Source organism: Dicentrarchus labrax, unplaced genomic scaffold, assembly GCF_905237075.1.
Source record: "Dicentrarchus labrax unplaced genomic scaffold, dlabrax2021, whole genome shotgun sequence".
NCBI classification, from domain to species: domain Eukaryota; kingdom Metazoa; phylum Chordata; class Actinopteri; family Moronidae; genus Dicentrarchus; species Dicentrarchus labrax.
The window spans coordinates 3,666,087-3,686,972 of record NW_026136702.1 but is presented as its reverse complement, the minus strand read 5'-3'; the positions used below and the strand labels follow the sequence as shown (position 1 = coordinate 3,686,972).

The 20,886-nt window shown below is 38.9% G+C and overlaps 3 protein-coding genes across 5 annotated transcripts; 1 reads left to right on the top strand and 2 right to left on the bottom strand.

Moving 5' to 3' along the window:
* The first annotated feature begins 1,904 nt into the window (after positions 1 to 1,904).
* tial1 (TIA1 cytotoxic granule-associated RNA binding protein-like 1) lies at positions 1,905 to 10,216 on the top strand. Of its 3 annotated transcripts, XM_051426777.1 has the most exons (12): positions 1,905 to 2,085; positions 2,450 to 2,546; positions 3,438 to 3,536; positions 3,619 to 3,673; positions 3,767 to 3,854; positions 5,869 to 5,944; positions 6,226 to 6,334; positions 6,883 to 6,978; positions 7,083 to 7,167; positions 7,364 to 7,487; positions 7,661 to 7,803; positions 7,882 to 10,216. In XM_051426777.1, the coding sequence occupies exons 1-12, from the start codon at positions 2,057 to 2,059 to the stop codon at positions 8,003 to 8,005; spliced, it is 1,125 nt and encodes a 374-aa protein (XP_051282737.1). In that variant the 5' UTR covers positions 1,905 to 2,056; the 3' UTR covers positions 8,006 to 10,216. The 3 variants fall into 3 exon arrangements, with proteins under 3 accessions (XP_051282737.1, XP_051282742.1, XP_051282749.1); XM_051426782.1 differs by lacking the exons at positions 1,905 to 2,085; positions 2,450 to 2,546; positions 3,438 to 3,536 and adding exons at positions 5,039 to 5,108; positions 5,461 to 5,496 and having other exon boundaries at positions 3,631 to 3,673; XM_051426789.1 differs by lacking the exons at positions 1,905 to 2,085; positions 2,450 to 2,546; positions 3,438 to 3,536 and adding an exon at positions 5,039 to 5,108 and having other exon boundaries at positions 3,632 to 3,673.
* On the bottom strand, positions 10,217 to 15,815 carry pkd2l1 (polycystic kidney disease 2-like 1). The gene is made up of 15 exons (XM_051426765.1): positions 15,446 to 15,815; positions 15,032 to 15,145; positions 14,000 to 14,127; positions 13,656 to 13,909; positions 13,343 to 13,567; positions 13,028 to 13,256; positions 12,767 to 12,937; positions 12,496 to 12,677; positions 12,284 to 12,404; positions 12,100 to 12,198; positions 11,870 to 11,991; positions 11,665 to 11,782; positions 11,438 to 11,571; positions 11,225 to 11,345; positions 10,217 to 11,096 (listed from the first exon to the last, which is right to left on the bottom strand). The coding sequence occupies exons 1-15, from the start codon at positions 15,723 to 15,725 to the stop codon at positions 10,941 to 10,943; spliced, it is 2,454 nt and encodes an 817-aa protein (XP_051282725.1). The 5' UTR covers positions 15,726 to 15,815; the 3' UTR covers positions 10,217 to 10,940.
* Positions 15,816 to 18,091: 2,276 nt separating this feature from the next.
* Positions 18,092 to 19,203, bottom strand: atoh7 (atonal bHLH transcription factor 7). Its single transcript, XM_051425705.1, has one exon. The coding sequence runs from the start codon at positions 18,996 to 18,998 to the stop codon at positions 18,567 to 18,569; it is 432 nt and encodes a 143-aa protein (XP_051281665.1). The 5' UTR covers positions 18,999 to 19,203; the 3' UTR covers positions 18,092 to 18,566.
* Between the last annotated feature and the right edge of the window lie 1,683 nt (positions 19,204 to 20,886).

The following is a 20,886-nucleotide window of genomic DNA, read 5'->3' as shown; positions in this document are numbered from 1 at the left end:
AACAATGTTTGATATTTATATGTAATACTTTACTAATGTGCCACAAAAAAAAAATGTTTTTGAGTTAAAATATCTTAATTTTGGGGCTTTTCCAAGCAAATATTGTGATTGTTTTGTGATTAAATCAGCATTATTTCTGCCACCCCTTAAATTCCCATGACTATTTCTCTCTATCCGCTCCTGATTAGAAAAGGGAATCCCAAGCTCTTTTCCACAATAAAAAAGGTTCCCCAAATAGATGTACTCAGACTCCCACATGAGAAGTCTTGTCCAAGGGAACTCAGTCTGGGTTTGCTTTGATTTGGTCCACAATTACATAACAGTGGCGGTGTGATACAGTGTGGGCACAGTGATACCTCCGATGACAGATCTTAATCACAGGACTACTCCAGTTCAGCCTCATACTATGAGGGAAATACTAGTAAATGTAATAAAACAAAAACTCACTCGGCTGTTTGATTATTAGAGACGCTCAAACACAGCTTTAAAATGTATTCATTGGACAATTTATTGATGTATTTTTGGAAGATAGTGAGAATTACATAATCTGTGGAGCCATTATTTGTCAAAATCCCCACTCCATAAACATTTATACATAAAATAGGAATATACTAGGTGTGTTTATAGGTTATTATATTGCAGCAGCACATTATAGGAGATACAAATGACTCATAAAGTGTCAGGATTAAATACTGTCGCTCATCCTTTGCCCTGCGTGTATTAGTGACATTCAAATTTATTATGGAGATTTTTTTTGCCAGGGGTTAGAAGTTCCAGTCAGTCCACATTGTTCAGTTGTGTACGTGCCACAATAATTGATGCCTTGAGTTATTGGAATCATTAATACGGTGATAAATCACAGCGACAGATCATCATCAGATTCTTCATTCGGTGATGATGTTTCCAGAATATTTCATGACCAAGTTTCCAGAATATTTTGCATGCTTGGACCGAGGCATCTGGGGATTTTCTGCAAGCTAATCACCCCCCCGTCCTGCCTGGACTTCCTCTCTGAAGTGGATTTGAATGGAGTTAAAGGCCGTGGTGTTGCTCAATACAAACTGGAACCAGTAACCCTTGATGGAGAGAGTGACTGGAGGGAAGCTTTTAGTATTTTTTTAAAGGAAGTTTTGTGAGTATTTTAAAAATGACACAGGAGAATTAAAATTACTGCAAAATAAAAGCACCTGTCAAATACTAATTTAACCCATCATGGAAAAAACTCCTATCTTTGGCGCCCCCCAAAGTTAATATTAAAAAAGACATTGTGGTAGACTAATACATACTTCCAGAGTCTTCTACACTTATATTTATTTATTCCTGTTGTTCTTTATTGATAATCATATTTTTTTTATTTTTTGCAAACAAAAATCCTGTTAAAAATACTACTGTTTATTATTATTATGGTTAAAAATGATATTTTTTATTTATTAATTAATTTATCGTATTAATTAGTTTGTGTAAAAACGCAGATTAGTTGGTTTGATTTGTTGTCCACGTCAATAACAGCGTCAGTACAGTTAGAATAACACGGCTATTAGACAGAGTTTATTAATTAAAACATGAATGTGTTATTAAAACCGAGCTCACCCTGGAGCCTTCACGGTGACACCGGAGCTCAGATTCCAGAAGAGTCGCCGGTGTTCGAGCAACCACCGGGAACCGTGCGAACTCCGGTGAGTAAAACAAGCGTACGCTCCACTTCAAAATAAAAGCCTCTTACGCAAATTATGTCCAAACTTTGTATAACATGGTGGAGAAAAAATAAATAAATACTGAATGTGTTTGCCGTTTGGATTTTTATAATCTTTAATTAAATAACTAATATTCGTAAAAAAAATTCAAATTTTAACGGTTGAAACTGTAAAAACCGCACGCACGCACGCACGCACGTTCTCTGGATTCCTAACGTGACGTACGTCCTGGCGCCCGGTCAGCTAGCTTTCTAAGCTAGTTAGCTAGTTGTTGTCGTTAACCGCGTACACCGGAGTCGGTTAACGTTGGCCAACTAGCGAGTAACTAACGTGTTCTGCCCTGGTGACGGTCAGCATCGGACATGGACGACGAAAGCCACCCCAGAACCCTGTAAGTAGATTTTTAAGCTGTCTTTTAAACAGGTAACGTCCGGAACCGGTCGGCTAACTCGTTAGCTCAGTTACCCGCTGAAAACACAACGTAAACATTTAAAGCCCCGTTAAATCCGAGCCTCTCGTCTTAAGGTTAAATATAATAAACCCTCACTTTATATGTGAGTGTGATCTGTCTGAATGTGTGCTAACGTTGGGGGGGGTGATGTAAATAAGGTCGTTTTAATAACTCACCGTCGGTAACCGTAAAGTAACGTTAACGTCAGTTTTCACAGGTGAGCTCGACACCGTCAGAGTTACCTGGACACTTTAACCTGTGGCGGCTCTCTCAACACGAACCTCCTCTTCCCCCCCTCCTGCAGGTATGTGGGGAACCTCTCCAGGGATGTGACAGAGATATTGATCCTGCAGCTCTTCACCCAGATTGGGCCTTGTAAAAGCTGTAAGATGATCACAGAGGTAAGTTAATGTGTGTTTTACTTTTATGATCCACCTTTATTCAGGTTTGAATAGCAGTAAATTCAATTAGGGCTGCAACTAATCATTATCTGTAATCATTGACCATCGTTTTCTCATTAATCGATACGTTTTGTGGTTAGATAATTGTCCTTGAATGTCTTTTTTTTGGTCCACAACCCAAAGATATTCAGTTTACTGTCATAAAGGACTAAATAAAGTGGAAATTATTCACATTTGAGAAGCTAAAATTAAAGGAAATAAAGGTAAAAAGTGTGACAAAAACAGAATAATAATGAAATACTGTAGCGCTGCAGAGATTCCCTGGCCTAAAAACCTTGTTCTCCACATGTAAGACAACGTGTTTTGACCAAAAAAAATTAAATTATGATGCAAAAATGAACATTTACATTAATCGTGAATCAAAATAATCACAATATGTTTGTTTTTTTAACCCCATTGTGCAGCCCCAGTTATTTCTTGCACAAATACTCTTAATAGTTGACAACTGGTCAACTGATGGTTGCAGCTCTAATTGCGATTGTGGTCCCTCCACTGTTGGAAAATTGCCTCCTCCTACGCTGCTGCTGTTACATTACAGTTGTAAAATAGTTTATGGTGCAATATCCAGATCGCAAGAAGCTGCAGTTTTATGTTAAAGGTAAAAAGTGTGACAAAAACAGAATAATAATGAAGTACTGAGATTCCCTGGCCTAAAAACCTTCTTCCTCCACATGTAAGAATATACGTTTGTTTGGTGCAGACCCAAACTAATGTCACATCATCATGATTTTAATACTTTTTTAATAAAATCTAGAGTGTGACTCTAGAATTATCATTTTACACTAATCGTGAATCAAAATGTTTTGTGTGTTTGACCTTGTCCCCTCGCAGCACACGAGCAACGACCCCTACTGCTTCGTGGAGTTCTTTGAACACAGAGATGCCGCTGCAGCCCTCGCGGCCATGAACGGGAGGAAGATATTAGGAAAGGTAGGACAGTTATATACATATATTACATATAATAACAATATAATGTTTGTCATGAAGTCGTAAATGAACTCTCTGCTTTCAGGAGGTCAAAGTAAATTGGGCCACCACTCCAAGTAGCCAGAAGAAAGACACATCCAGTGAGTGTTCACCTGTTTGTTTTTATAATCTGCTGATATCAAAGTTTATGGATTAGTAAATTATTTCTCTCCGGTGTTTTTGTTTCACTGTAGATCACTTCCATGTTTTTGTGGGTGATTTGAGCCCTGAGATTACCACTGAGGACGTCAAGGCTGCGTTCGCACCTTTTGGGAAAATCTCGTAAGTTTTCTCTTTAAAAGGGTATTTCTTCATCATTCGTACTATAATTTTAAATGTTACAATTCAAGCATATTGATTTCACTAAAGTTGGGCAATATTAAGGTATTTCATACTAATAATCTCCTGTAAGGTGTTTACATGCATACAAACTGAATATTGCCATAAAATGTGTGAAAATATTAAGAAAGTTGACACTTATTGTGAAAAATAATGTTGTTGTTTTTTTCATGAATTGAAACACTGGTCCACAAGGTCTGACACACTGAAGGCTTTTGTTCCTTCTCAACAGTTTATGAGCTTCGTCTGCAGTTAAATTCTTTGGTTTAGGATAAAAACAATGGTTTGATATCAGACGAAACACTGGGACACGACCATAAACATCAACACCCTCTTTCCTTCCTTCTCTCTCTCTCTCCCTCCCTCCCTCCATTTCCTGTTCCCCACCCAAACTGTGTAAATTAATTCAAATTAAATTTACCAAACAACACACGTGAGTGAATATTGAGAGAGACTCAAACTGTAAAGGGGAAACAAAAGCTGGCTTTACACATTGAGGTTTGCAGATGGATACGTTTTTATTTTTACACCTTAGAGAGAATAAAAGATCAGGTAGAGAGAATAAAAGATCAGGTAGAGAGTCTGATAGATGAGCTGGTTTTAAGTTATTTCTTGCGAGATGTTTAGAGGTCAACAAACAGGGTAAATAGAGTTCAGGAGAACAAGTTAATTGTTCCCTCATCTTGATGTTAAATTCATATAATGTGTAAAAGACACGACATTAATGCATGTAAACATAGTTGATGATGGACCAACATCATTTTAAAGTGTCACGTGAAAGTAAATCTGAACCTCTTACCATCGATTGTGTTGCTTTTTATTTTTAAAAACACTCTTTAACAGACTTGGAACAGCCTCATTTAATAATTCATTAATTAATCAACACAAATTCCTGTAAGTTGTTACGTGTTTTACTGCAGTTAATTACTTGTGGTCTGTGTATTGTGTCTCTCTGTTTGTTTATTTATTTTATTTAATGACTGGAGTGTCAGCTTTTAGCGTACTCTTGCTTTTATTTGCATATTTAGGGTGTGGTAAGTAAACTTGTATGTAAGCTGTGTGTATGAACCTGAACAGCTTTTAGTTGTGCGTCTCAGTGAAGTAATAGCACTTTGGTTATTTTACAGAAATGCTCATAGGATTGGACAGGAGCTTGAAGGCTAACAGCAAGGAACTGTGCACTCTGGAGACTCAGATGTAGTTTTTTTTTCTCTATTTATTCCATTCTTCTTTCCATATGTCTTTTATTTGTAGATGCTATGTGTTTTAATAATGATCTTTATCTTAGATTAACAAATTCCAATACTCAATGTATTCCTCTAAATCTATGTTTTATCATTTTGATTTGCATAGTGTTGTTTGTAGTGCTGATCCTCTTCCAAAATTTCTGAAAAATGTCAATTTCTCAAAATTTGCAGCCCCCCCCCCAAACTCCATATTAGTGGTAAAAATTGACCAGGAAAAATAAAGAAATCTGTTAACAGGCCATGTATGCCTTTTTAATTCCTTTTTTCTCTTTTGATATTTTTCTATATATTTCTATTTGTAGGCAGAGCACCAACAGCAGATTTTTAAGAAATGCATGGTAATCCATATAATCTGTTCCTTTTGTGAATTTAAATCAGTACCTCACTGTTGACAAGGCTGAACAAGAAGTGGTGCTCTAGTGGCAAAGATCCATTAATACATCTAAAAAAGACTTATTTTAAAAACAATACTGTAGGCTTGCATGTATTTGTACTTGTTTTCTTTGTTTTCAAGTGTTGCTTTTGAACTTTTATATTACGAGTCAGTGCTCAGTACATGGTCATGACAGCTAATGTACATTAATGTAGGCCAGAGTAGAGGATTTTACAGTTCAGTGTGTTTTGCGTGGTTCCTTTTTTATTTATTTTTTTAGTTTGAAGTATTTACGCTGGAAAGTTGTTCTGAAGTTGTTCTCACGTTTCCCCTCCAGGGATGCCCGTGTTGTGAAGGACATGACGACAGGCAAATCAAAGGGGTATGGATTTGTGTCCTTCTACAACAAACTGGTAAGGCTCCAGTGCAAGAACACAGACTGAAGGTTATTTCTATTTTCTGTTTATTATCCTACTTTTAATGCATTTTAATACAGTAAATGTAATTAATCATAGTCGAAAAACAACTTAAATCTTCTAAAATTGCAGTTAGTAGGTTTCTTGTTTCAACAAGTTTCAGTAAAACTTAGATTTAAACACAGTAATGTATATTTTGACTACTGATTACGGGCCCTATTAAACATTACAGACTCATCACATTCAGATTATTAACTGTCTTTGATTTGGATTTGTAGGATGCAGAGAACTCCATCATTAACATGGGGGGTCAGTGGCTCGGAGGGCGCCAAATCAGGACCAACTGGGCGACGCGTAAACCACCAGCTCCAAAGACCCCCCAGGACAGTAAGTTTTAAAGCCTCCTGCTCACCCACAACAGGGGGTTTTAGTTATTGTGGATGATTAGAGCTCCTCTCATTAACTGCCCATTCATTTAAATGTGAAACAGGGCGGGAAACTTTAGCTTCTGGTCGTGAATTGACTCACTTCCTTCACAAAATTGCCAGATTCTTCGATGTTTGAGAGAGAGGAAATAACTGCTGGTTAATAACGATAAAAACTCTGAATAATCTTTGTGGACTGCTGTTGTTAGCACGTTAGCTCCGGGGGAATTAAACCCTCACATAGAGGTGGGAATAAATTAGATACCCAGTATGTCAGTATCATAAATGTGGGAGTATTTCATCAGTAATATAGATGTGATCATCACATAATCTTCATCACCATCAGCCAAATAAAGGTAGAAAACGGGATCACCTTTAAGACAATGCCAGACTTTAGACTTTAGAGTTATCACATTTGATTATAGACAGTTATTTATCACATGTGTCATAAATCACAGCTGTGAAAGGAAGAAACATCCCCTTTTTAACAAATGTTGAATTTAATTTCAGATGGCTCAAAGCATCTGAGGTTTGATGACGTAGTGACTCAGTCCAGCCCACAGAACTGCACCGTGTACTGCGGAGGGATCCAGTCCGGACTATCAGGCAAGTGTGGTGTTCTTTAAAGATGTCTTATTACAGAGGTCTTAGTCACACTGTGCAGTACTCATATTACTCACACATTAACCTTGGTTTTCTGTTTCTTTCAGAACACCTAATGCGACAGACCTTCTCACCGTTTGGTCAGATTATGGAAATCAGAGTTTTCCCAGAGAAAGGATACTCCTTCATCAGGTAGAGTCTCGGTCCATTACAGCTTTTGGCCTCTAGATGTCAACACAAGCTCATTGAATGACTCAGTGACCAGTCACTCCTCGACTCACTGTCAGAGGCCATTTCTGTTAGTTTGTCTTCACCTCACTGCTATTATTAGTTAGTTTATTTTCTGAATTGATACATTTGACCGCTAAGCTGCTGTTTTCCTTTTAAGGTTTTCCTCCCATGACAGTGCTGCACACGCCATTGTTTCAGTAAATGGCACGGCCATTGAAGGACACATAGTGAAGTGCTTCTGGGGCAAAGAATCTCCTGACATGGCAAAAAACCCACAGCAGGTAAAACACTGAAACTTATATATACTTATAATCAGTTTACAACTATAACTTTGGTGTTTTATCCTCTAAGATATGAGGACACTGTAAAACTGATGAGATTTTAATGGTGATTCAGATGCTTTTGTAATGTGGCAAACATTTATTCACTTATTCTCTGTGTTGGTGTCACTCAGGTTGAGTACAGTCAGTGGGGACAGTGGAACCAGCTCTATGGGAATCCGCAGCAGCAGTACGGCCAGTATGTGACCAACGGGTGGCAAGTTCCCTCCTACAACATGTACGGCCAGACGTGGAACCAGCAAGGATTTGGAGTAGAGTGAGTTTTACTTTAACTTCTTGTCTATAGGCCTGAAGACTTGATGGTAACTCTCTAACAATAATCTGTATTTCGCAGGCAGTCCCAGTCGCCGGCCTGGGTGGGAGGCTTTGGATCTCCGTCTGCCCAGGCTGCGGCCCCGCCCGGTCCAGTCATGTCCAACCTGGCCAACTTCAGCATGGCTGGCTACCAAACGCAGTGAGCCGGCTCTGACTTGAGCGTAACACCAAGGAGATTTTCTGTCGACCCTTTTTAGACCACACGGCACTGCTGTGGTAAAAGAGGGGCAGGGGCCATATTCACAAAGCCTTTGTAGCTAATAGTTGCTCTTTAACAGCCAGTTTAACAATTATGTTTTAAATGTGTCACTCAGAACCTTTTTTAAAAGTTTATTTGATGATAGCTTCATAGTTCAGGTGCTCTTGGGCTTCTGAAGAAAAGCCAAACCAACTGTCCACGTACATGTTAAAGGACGGACCCGTTAAATGTTTGATCCTATGAAACCACAACCCAGTGTGTGACGGAGCGTTAGCATACTAACTGGACAACTTTCTTAACAGGAGAATATTTGAGTTTGGACTTTTCTCACAATCACACACAATTAATAAGTTGAGCCAGACCATCAAAAGGTCCTTTAAGACTAATTGTTATCTTCTGAAAACCAGTTAAGTCCTTGTAGTTGGAGCTAAAAGCACACTTACTACAAGCAGTCATGCTACTCTAGCAGCTCTCTGAACCACGATAAAGATTAAAAAACCAACGTTATTATTAAATTATCAGAAATATAGCAATATCTGCTCTCAGTTTGCCAATATGTTCGTTTATTTTACTCAAAAAAGTGTTTGTTACAGGCTTGTCCAAGTGTTCATTTACTCATTTTATACAACAAAACTGCAGTCAAGTACTTCAAGTACACGTTTGTCACATAGGTCAGTTTTAATGGCACACAGTGCCGACAGTGTTTTACAGATCAACCAACCTGCTTAAAGTTGGTTTGGGCTTCGCTTCAGCTCACAGCCAGGTATTTAGTCCTGTTTTTAATATATTAACGAACAATGCTTTGTGAATAGAGGCCCCCCTCGGGAACGGTAGTTTACCTTTCCACTATATGTGAAGCAACTATTTGTATAAACAACTGTGGCTTTAACGGAGATCTGAGCGGGACGTGGTATCTCTTGGGTAAATTTTTGTGTACAAAGAAAATTTCACATACACAGCTCGAAAAGCTAAAAATTAAATAAAAATAAAAAAATTAGGTTTTTCATGTTTTGTATCCGAGTGATCAGCATGTTCTTTGCAGACTTTTGATGGACTTTAGTTTAAACTTTAATGTAGCCTTAGATTGGACTACTTTATAACCCTGTGTCTCAATGCAAAGGCTATAGCACATGCTCACTATATAAAGAAAAATACTATAAAAACAGCTTAACCCCTGAACTTTGTAAAGGTAACTGACTCTGCGTGCTGATTCTGGGGCTGGTTTCCTAGAAAAAATATTGAATCTTTAACTATTTTCTTCCTTCCTCCTGATAACCTCAGTTAATTTATAGTCATTTCTTCCTGACGTCTGTGGGAGTTTTTGCTTAATTTAGCACCAAAACCAGCCCCTGATCATACTGCATCATGTTTTATGATCATTCAAAAATGCTGTACTTTACTCACCCACTTTTGTAAAGACAAATTGTACAATGTTTTAAGGCTAATTATACATTTATTTTAAGTTTATTCTCCCTCAGTGCAGTCTGAATTTTCTCAGTATTTGCAGAATATTTCCACAAATTCCAGGTAAACTATTGAAACTATTTACAGTCAAATTCTGACGAGGATTTCTCAATGACGTCCTGCCATTGTGCCATTCTGTACAGTGTATTACACTCTCCTTTATCCTGGCGTACCAGCCAACAAACTTAATGATTTTGTTTGTTTATTTGAGCATTTGGGGGGGGGGCTGTTCATGTAATGAAACAGGGTCGTGTTGGCAGACGGTGTAAATATAAACCTCGATCACAAACCTTCATGAAACTTATAATGTACATACTGTAGGTAGAATGTGATGAATTGAAATGCCATCATTAAATTTCAGCAATATAATTTATGAATAAGCCTTAATTGATGTGTCAGTAAATTCAAACTTTGTGTTGCAAATCTAAATTCTTCTTCCACTGTGGATTCTCCCGTTTTATTTTAATTTTTTATTTTGTGTGCCATTTTCAGGAAGTAGCAGGAAGGAGGTAATTGAACTGCACACTTATTGACATGTAATATATTTGTTGCTTAAGATATTGAATGTAATATGGCAGTTTGCTTTTATGACGATACAATACGTTTTAAGTTGAACAACTGAGGTGATGTTTAATAATAAAGGATGAAATCAACAAAAAGTCACTTCAAATAAAGAAACATTTGAATCCTGGTCGTTCAATACGTTTATTAGACACTGATGAATTGCGCTTTACATAGAAAGTCTGACAACAAAGCATAAATTAACTGTGAAACTTTTTTTTTTTAAAGTAATTCTACCACAGTAAAAGAGATATTTAACGATAAATAAAGTGAGGTTTTGAAGTTTGTACCATCTGAATGTTAAATATGCTTGGTGCTTTGGATACATTTGCTCAAACACGTATTATTTTGTTTGGTTTTAAACCTGAAATATTATGATGGAATGTTTTAAAAACAACCCCGGATGCGGATATGATTGTTTACACCATGAGGTCTTGGCAGCTAAAGGAGTCGGACAAAGGTGATTAAATATTGAACTATGTGTTAAAATCTATTCGGGAATTATACATAAAAGCTTTTGAACAACTGTAACTGAACATTTATACACAGCAAAGCAAGCAGTCACTTAATCAGATGTCTAAGGTTAGATTATATTGCATAACGTTAGTATACATAAAGTTATATTACACAACACTAATAATTACATTCAGGTCTCATCTACAACATACATTGTATATATCTGAGTTTAAACTTTAACCAGTTTATTATATTAGCTCTACAGTCACCTAGTAAGCAAATAACTTCAGAAATGTGTTTATACAGAATTTACATAATTTTAAGAGCAGCTTAATATTGAGTGTTGAATATCGACATTGTTGATCTGACCCTATGTTTGTTGGGTTTTTTTAAGCCGTTCATCCTTCCAGATTAACCCGTGATTGTGTTTCTCTGAGTTTAATCACGTGAAGGTTGTGCGTGGAGTCGGTACGAGCAGTCGATCGCCTTGCTGACACCTTCATCCCTCTGTCAACACAAACCAGGACGCTCCCATCTGAGGCTGTTCCATCACTCTGGATAGGGGTAATCGATAATCAAACATTTTGCATTGATAAGAATGAAACTGAAGGAGACAGAGTGGTTTAATTTACTGGGCTGAGCTCCACTAGGTTTAAGACTCTTTGGCTATTTCCATACTCACATCGTTCTTGGTTAGTTTCCCTTTAGCTTTCTCTTGTAATCCCAGTTTCTCCATAATCAACTCAATCCTGGATGTGATGCCTTCCACAGAGCTTTCAAGGTGGAGAACTTGTCTGGACAGTCTTTGATGGGGAGAGAAAAGGTAATTCAGCTTTTGATTGACGTCCACTGTATCGAAATCTTTTCATAGGTAAAATGTGAAAACTTTACCCACCTTACGAATTGTTCCTGATCCGCAAAGGTTTGACCTGAGTGGTTGTTCTGCTCATTGGACGTTACAGGAGGCTTCTCCAGTAATTCTTTCTCATAATTCCTCCCAAGATTGTTGAGTTCAGCGCAAAGAGCATCCTGACAAAAAGTGGGGAAACCATCATGAAAACACAGCTTTGTCTGTATTTTATTTATTAATGTATCTATAACCATATAGACTATTACACAAACCCTCTTCTCCTCCAGCTCAATTTTCATCTTCTCTTGTTCGACTTTGTCTAGAATTTGGTTCCCGTCACGGTCGAACCGTGAGAAGGCTGCAGAAATTTCATGATCAGCATGTCCCATCCTACGAGATCATCAGAGCGCTCGGTGAGGGTTACGTTTCAAACTAAAGTTAGCATGTGCTCTTCTTTTTTGATATCTTGTCACTTACTCTTTTAGAGTTTCTCTGAAGTCCTTGAACTCAATTACTCCGGATCCAGATCGTAGCGCTTTCTGAACATCTGATATTTTCTCCTTCTTAAGTTTCAGCTTCGTAAATGTCTTCATATAGCTCTGAATTACAAGGGGAAATCATTTTGTTTGTATCTTTTGTAAAACTTTATCCACATTTCTGTTTAATTTTACATTAATCTGATCTGATCTGATCTGATCTGCTTTTACCTGTTTGATGATGTCGGTAATCTGTAGCTCGTCTTTTTGGGATGATAGCTCTTCCTTAACCTCAGAATATGTGTCGTTTATGATGGCCAGAAACATGTTCTGAGGGGCAGATACATAAAAAGGATCATGATAATGCTCATCTTTATTCTTTTAAAACAAAGCATCGTGTGTAGCGCCGACTTACCAGCAGAACAAAGAAAACAAAGAACACATAGGTGACGAAGTAGATCGGCCCGAGAACTCTGTTAGCTTGGTCGATAGCATTGAAATCAAAGTCGCCGAGGATAATCCTGAACTGTGTGAAGCTGCAGACAGAAAAAAGGAAAAGGATTGATTCGACAATTGCTCTATCGATCTTTATAAATATGCTGAGCTGTAGTTGTGGGTTCCTCTTACATGCACTTGACGAAGGTGCTGAAAGATTCAACCTGTGTCCCGAAGAGCAAATACCCAAGTTGAGCATAGGCGAAGAACACGATGAAGAACATGATGGCGAAGCCCAAGATGTCTTTGGCACATCGACCCAGTGTGGAGGACAGCTGAGTCATGGTCTTGTTAAAACTGATGTACTTGAAAACCTAAAGGGAGAAAAGAAAGCGCTCAATCTTTGGGATGAAGCTCAGATCATTTTGATAAGAAATGTGTCTGAAAGATGTCGATACTTTACCTTGATCCACGCAAAGAACAAGTTCACTGCATTCATGTTGTTGTATTGTGTTTGCCAGAAGGCCAGAAATTCAAAATCGGCGTAGATACCAGGTTGTTCGAGCAGTTTTCCAAGCAATTGATCCACTTTGACAGTTCGGAAAATATTGAATACAATGGCAACGATGGCGAGCTATGAAGGAGAAAAACTTTACTTCTTTGAGGCCGAGCAAAATCAGAGAAAACTACATGTTTGAATCACATAAGAACCATGTGTTCTTACCATTATCACAACAATATCCAGTATGTTCCAGATGCTTTTGAAATAGGCAAACTTGTGTATACGCAGCTCAAGAATCTCCTCCACAACATAATAGAGGATGAATAAACAGAAGACCACCTCGCACCCGAGGATGAAGAAGTCCCAGGTGGTGATGTAGCGAATCAGTCTGACTGTTCTGATCTGGTAGGAAGGGATCGCTCCTCCGGTCGCTGGGAATTCAACCACCAACCTGAAAGAAGCGGATAAAGCTCTGGTCAGCTAATGAATGGGTACCAACCAGTGGCTAAAGTCGCTAATATCTATGGCGCTCTTTACGTGATGACGCAGAACATGTTGATGTTTGCATTGTAAGTGGAGAAGTCGATGAAGACCACTCTGGTGCCTCGGTCCAGCCACAGGTTGTCCACCAGTTGCTGCAGTATGATGGCGCTCTCCTCTTTGGTCTGACTTAGGTCTTGATAGTACCCCGCTCCACTGTATGTGGTCAGCAAGCCCCAGTGAGAGGAACCTTTGATTTTTTTCTCCGTGTGGTAGGTCCAACTGCAGAGGAAGAAGACAGTTTGTTGTAGTTCTGTAATCTAACCGCACACCCAAAGTTACCCCAAAGGAAAAACAGCGAGCAGCTTACGCAGTGCCATTGATGAGACCGAAGCTAAGGTCATCCTCCTTCTTCTCATTGTAGACGTCGAAACATCCCGTGATCTCATCTTGGAAGTCGCTGTGGACCTTGCAGGAGTTGTTCATGATCTTGATCTGCCTCATTCTGGGGACTCCCAGCAGCATGTTCTCATAGTAGATGAAGGACTGGTTTCCTCTCTCCAGGGACTGGTCGTTGTACCATTTAGTCCAGTAGAGGCTGTCCAGTAATGGGCCCTGGGCATACTGTTCATATAAAGAGACAGAGTGCATATATTTTCTAATTTCTCAGTGATTTCTGAACATGGAGGAAATGAATATAGAGGGAAAACTCACAGTCCAGAAGTCAGCCATGGTGCCAATGGACTGAAACTGGACCCCACTGTCACCGGCTGTATTCACAAACAGGTCCGTCATGGCTTTAGTGTAGTAGTAGGTGCTCGAGCTGGTCATACCATACGTCACTGAAAGACAACGTAATCACATTGTTAACACCCCAATCATTGATTCCTATCTGCCTTTGCTCAGGCCGGGCTCGAAATGTTGCCCCATTCAGCGGTCCAAGATAAGACAGCCCAGAACGCAGACACGCAAGGCCTCATTGAAGACTTGTTGTTTGGCTGTGTTTGTTGACTACAGTCAAACAGATCCAGATTAGGGGCCATAATTTGTTTGAAGAGAGAACATGCTGGCCTGACACAAATAGCCTCATCAAACAATGTCAATCTAACCCAGACAAAGCAACAATGGACGAGGCCAAATGCTCTTATCGCTAAAAGGCAAGAGATGCCCATGTCCCTTTCACTCTTAATGCTCAGCCGGACAATGGCTTTCAGGCAGAGGGATGGGGAGGGCATTTGTGAAGCCTTTGATGGTAAATCAACAGTCAAAAGAGCTCTATACAGTAACATCCAAATGGTGAGCACTTCAACAATTTATCAGCGTTGCTAAAAACAAATATACTAAAGTAGATGTAAGGTACATAAATACAGGAACACCAAACAAAATGTTACTCACTTTATTGAAATTAGTAATGTATTGTGTTTGTCAAACCCAGATACACTTTTAAATAGTCTTTATCACATTATGGGTGATTAATGTGTGAAAAGCACTTGCGATAATAATATTTGGATGTTATTTCCATGCTTGCACCTCAATTCAACAGTTTTCATAACATAAATATAGAAAATTGGGCGTTTGATTCGAGTTTCACAGCTTTCCTTGTTAAGTATCTACATTTTTTAAGGTATATGAGACGCTTTCTGGTGCAATACGGCATTTAGAAGAAGTGCTGACGGTTGCAAATACTATTTGAGACTACCACAAGTGCCTGGAATAGAGATTGGATTGTGTAAGTAGAATACTTACAGAGGCATATATCCACCAGGAACACCATATAGACCAGTAACTCCCGTAGCGTGGTTCGGACAAACAGTTCCCGGTTGTTTGAGGTGTTTTCAGTCAATGTTGTTCCCCATAAACCTTCAGATAAAATACAGTTTTTTAAAGACCTTTCATGCACAGGGTGTATTGATTTTGATCCTGTGTTGAAATAAAGTAGTTATATTCCTTTACAGACCTAAATTGAGAAGCCAACAAAGTTGTCCACAGACATTTTAGGTTTAAAAAATAGATAAAATAGTTGATTTTACAGGCCCAGACTAACTCAGTACAAAACAAAATCTCCAGTGAAATGAATCTTTTTGTCAAGATCTTGGCTAGCTGTCCTCCATACACATTAAAATAGTTGTACAGAAGACTGAGCATAAATACTGTTCCTACCTTTGATAAACGAGCAGCAGCCTCTTCGTTTCTTCACCCGGCTTTGGTCCGTGGATGGCGGCTCCTCTGGGAAAGGGCCAGGGTTGTCTAGTCTGTACATGCTGTCCATGGAGCCCTGGAAGAGGGGCTGGGAGTTGTAGATGGTGCTGACAGCTGGGGCGGAGGGTGGAGGGGAGCCACAGAAGCCCTGGTTCACCCAGCCCCTATTGCCCACGCTGTCCAACTCGCACTCTACCTGTCCCGTCAGGTGGCTCTCGGCGCGGTTGTTCAGGCACTTCATGCTGTCAGACACCTGCGTTTCTCCGTGTGGGTTGCTCGTGTTCAGATCGGAGAGAGGACAGTGAAGTGGAGGAAGCGTCGACAGCTTTTGAACACCTGCTGGAGATGATTATAAAGACTGGATGACATCAGCTTTGTTGAGGGAGGAGCTGCTGGTCCTCTGCTGGAGCTTTTGTATTCTTGAGATAGAGACCCAATTAAAACACACTGAGGTCATAAAATTATAAGTGTTGTAGTAACAGAGCGTTGATACATACTTGTGTCCTGTTTTTTGTGGACTCTCAGCAAAGTTTAACCAAATACTTCCTATTTAATCAGTGGTTTCATTTAAATTAGGCCTCCAGCTAACAATTATACAATAACAACAATCGGTCAACTGGTGTTCATTTTCTCAGTTAATCAATCAATTAATCAATTAGTTGGTCCATAAAATGTCAGAAAATTGTGAAAAATCAGAGGACTAAAGAAACCAGATAATATCCACATTTGAGAAGCTGAAGACAATCCGGACTCTTGGTAATCAAAATAGTTGACGATTCATTTAACTAATTGATTAATCGACTAATAGTTGCAGCTCTGATCTAAACCCATAAAACGAAATAAGAGCTTTTATATAATCTTCAAACTTGGATATAGTTTAAGATCTGATTGTATTTTCAGTTGCCAGGTGCCTCTAATAAATAATAATTGTGTCCTCCATCTCTCCAAAAACTGGCAACAAGAGCTCAAATTATAAAAATAACTTAATTGGTACAAAATTCATCTTATTAATTTGCTGTAAATATCTAATAACAGAGAACAACCAGCCGCCATGTTGGAAGGGTAAATAATTCAGCAGTTTAAAGACATTTTAATTTGTTTTGCCCTCTCAATTACTTCCATGCTGAGCACATTGTTGTCACTATTGATTAACAACCCATCCAATAACGCTCTCCTATTGAGGAAATCAATTAATTGCATGTCGATTATATTTTCTGTCACCGACTGTTGCGTCTGAATTAATGAGGAGTGTAATTGCAGTGTCAGCGATGGTCTTACGCACTTTCGACTCTGCCATCTCTTCGTTTTTTGATACGCCAACTGTCATAAAGCTTTTATTGGGTATGCAAACATTCAAAGTGGCGTTTGAATCATTACGACCATCTGTATCTGTATCGGTGTTTGGTTCCTCGTCCATCGGCCAAGTCTCTCCTGTCAATCCCCTCGAAGCACTTAACACAGGAGGATTTAAGTGTTCTGGGGTGATATCAATGATGCAGACTATTGAATATCTGTCTACGTATTAATCTCTTCATGTCTTTGTTTATTTTGAGCATTAAACCAAACAGACTAGACTATGAGATGAGATACAAACAACACCCAAACCTACTGCATTAGCATCATAAGCAGTGAATGCACCGCTTGCGGATGTCTTATACTTCCAACGCAGAGAATAGATTTTGAGTCCAGCAATGGGCGTTCATGCTTCAGCTGCTCTGAACAGAGTGATTACACACAGCCATTACCACACAATAGAGTTTAATTTCTGCTCCCCCTCTGAAGCCGTGGCAGGATCTGGCACACAGCCTTCCTTAATTTGCTGTGGCTTGTGCCACCATTCAAACTTTTTCAAATCTGGAACAATCACTTTTTCAGTGGCTGATGATTGCCATTTAAATCTGTAGCCGTGGGGCTCCAACAATGGACAGTTGCGGATCATCTGGCATTTATCTCTTCTTACGTCGGAGTGTCCTGTTGCAGAATTTAATCAGTTTAATACTTTCACATGTGTTCTTTTTGTAGAGAAATGTTGAGATTAGAGAGTTAAATAACTGTACTTGATCCCTTCAAATTAAGTGTGTTTTAAATGTTTAGATTTTGGTCCCCCCGCTGACGTACAAGTGTCTTATCTCAGAGCGCAGGAGCTCAGGACAAAAGGATGATTTATTCCCCGGGGTGCAGAGCGAGGCAGTGCAGCGGACATGACCTGCCATTACTCCTACTGAGAACTTGACACACAGAACAAAGGATGTGCTGTAAATTAGTTGTTCTCCCTTTATAACCCTTTTTTTAATACCACACGGGAGACAAAGTGAGATTATGAGGGTTAAAAATGCCAGAGCTTTCTAGTAATAAGAGTATGTTTTTATTGAAATGACAATATTATGCAGTAAAATATACTATTGTGTATATGTTTTTCAGTATGTCCTGGGTGTATTTTGCAATTACAGATGTTTTTGAGGATGCAAAAGGAAATTTAGTAAATAAGTAATCAGCTTTGTAACTTACTGTAGTGGAATTATATACAGTAGATACAGTATAAACATTACATACAGTCTGTTGCAATATTTAAAAACAGATAGAGACAATAAAGAACAAGAGAAATGCTTTTACATACAAAATAGTTTTTTATTTTTTGATCAAAAACTATAATTCAACAAAATAGAGGTCTGCATGTGAAAAATAACTCCAGTTTTTCAACTCTACAAACACGTTCTTACACTTTAACACAGTAGTTACATGTTGACTTTAAGCAACTAAGACCACAATGATTTTCTCAGAATCCACTGAACATTGCACAACATTTTAGGGCCATATCAAAATAACTGATAGAATTACACCATTGCTAGTGGTCATTATAATAACGCTACATATCTGTCATTGCTATGAACAAAAACATGCTCAACATCGCTGTTTCCTAGCAAAAACACACAAAAAACACTTCAAACTGAAATAGAAGCCTCTCTGATTGTCAAATCATACAAAAAGAAAATAATGCAATACAAATGTATTTACTGAAGAATATTCACATTGTCACTCACGTCCAACAACATGACTGATAATCTGCCACGTGGCAGCAGGTTTACGCGTGGACCTGATGTCCATCGAACTCATAAGAGAACGACGAGTGGATGTACTCCTGTTCGGTCGGGGAGTCGTACCTCATGAGGCACGGGTAGTTCTCAGGCTGCACGCAGTCAAACTGCAGGTCCAACCACTGCCTGTGAGGAGTGTTGTGCCTCCTGGCATCGGTTAAGATCCGGTTCAGGGCCATGATGTAGCTGAGGGCCATCTGTAGGGTCTCGTACTTGGACAGTTTTTTGTCCTGGCCCCACTGGGGGACCACTTTACGCAGCCGATCAAAGGCTGTGTTCAAACCCTGCATCCTCTTCCTCTCTCTGGCGTTGGCAGCCATACGTCGCCTCGTGGCGGTCTCGTATTTCTCCGGGCTCTTGGAGTCCAGATCTGAGGACTCAGAGCCGGAGTCGGTGCAGCTTGGTCGGCGAGACTTCATGGCTCTCGGGTTCGAAAGAATCAAAACTGGCGTATCGTCCTCAGATCAGACGGACTCAGACACGAGTCAACAGATTTATCAGAGAAGTTCCAGCTTCAGGGTTCCTCAGAGGGTCTTCCTCAAAGTTACAGCCTGGAGTCCAAAGCTGCGAGGTCCAGATAGTGGAGGGGTCCAAGGTGTCTGTGGTCCTGAAGACAGTCAGGGAGCAGCTTTTATAAGAAGGAGCAGATGAACAGGTGGCAGCAGGTGGAGCCCCCCCAACCCAGCCTCCACACCCCATCCTCAATATTGCTCATAGAGAGAAACACACCCACCCTCAGCACACACTCCACACACACACACACACACACACACACATATATACGCACACTCACACACAAACAAAACCTTAATGAAATTCCAATTATCTCGGGCTGGGCTGCTATCTGGCCGTAGCTTCACTCAGAGCCATGTGTCACAAACACCAAAGGTCTACCATCTGGTAGCTCGACTCACCACAGCTGATGGTGCTAACTAACTTTTAAAAGGTTGTTTTCCTCCAGTTAATCTTATTTTTTTTATCCCCACCAAAGAGAAAATTAACTATTAATGACTGAGCGCTTAATGAAGCTTTAATTAAACAGAATATTAACATATTATGGAATATATTCACCATCAGATATTAGCAAGTAAACATCACAAAAGTTGGTAAAATGACCCTCTGTGTCATTTTTATCTAATTTAAAATTATTGCACACACTGTATCTCTTAATAAAACATTTAATATTTGTTAATTAATCAATATTTAACAAGTTTTCACCTTATAAAATGTTGCTGCTGTTGGAATCTCAACTTAATATCTAATTTATTCACACATTAAATGGCTTTAATTTATAAAGTTTCATAAGACACCAAGAAGTCCCCTTTCACTTCTCGTGTAAGCGATAATAACCATAATCTGAGATTAGCCCGAGGCAACAGAAGTGTAAGTGTGGTCTGTAACCTGAGGGATTTTAATGGCACATCGGGGGGATTATCGGCCCTCAAACAATATGGACCTAAGATGGTGGACAGATTACTGCCCCGTCTGAGGGCTGAAGGGCAGTTTGTGAACAGGTGAAAACACAGAATGATCTCCTTTTATATATTTAATAAAAAAGTACATTAGTCTGACGAGCTGTTAATGAATCACAGTATGTGGGACGCGTTAATGTTCTTTATGTACTCGGGACCACATGAGAAATAAATAATTGATCTGTTTAGTGGTCCGAGAAAATGAGACAGACGGAATAATTTGTCTGTCTGTCCGTCCCATCTGCCGACATTGAGTTCTGTAATGATCTACTGTAACTGTACCTCGCTTTCTACTTTAAATTAAAGTAATGAATCACATTCAATTGTGTTTATCGGAGAGAAAGATGCACAGAATGTGATTGATTTCTCATAATACAGTAAAGTTCAGTAGTTTGAGTACTTTAATTTATTTTACTGGATACTTAAGTTACTTTTTTGGTCATTTTTTATTGTAGTTTTAATTTTTACACACAAAATAATGAGCTATTACAATATAATAAGTTGTTATAAACTATTTTTATTTGTATAGTGCCTATAAAATGATGAAACTACTATATAAACAATATACAACTTATTAGTACAATCTTGACCAGCTACACAATTAAAATACTTTTTTACACATTAATGCATCAATACAGATAATAATACATAACTTTTAACACTGTTAAAGAGGTAATTCTGCCTAATGAGTGCTTTATGATACTTTATGATACTTTTACACTGTGGTATTATTACTAATTAGTACTTGAGGATCTCAATATTTGGTCCTTTGTCAGGACACGTAGCTCCTGTCACTGTGTATTGACAAACTCGTAGCTTGGCTGTAGAGGCAGGT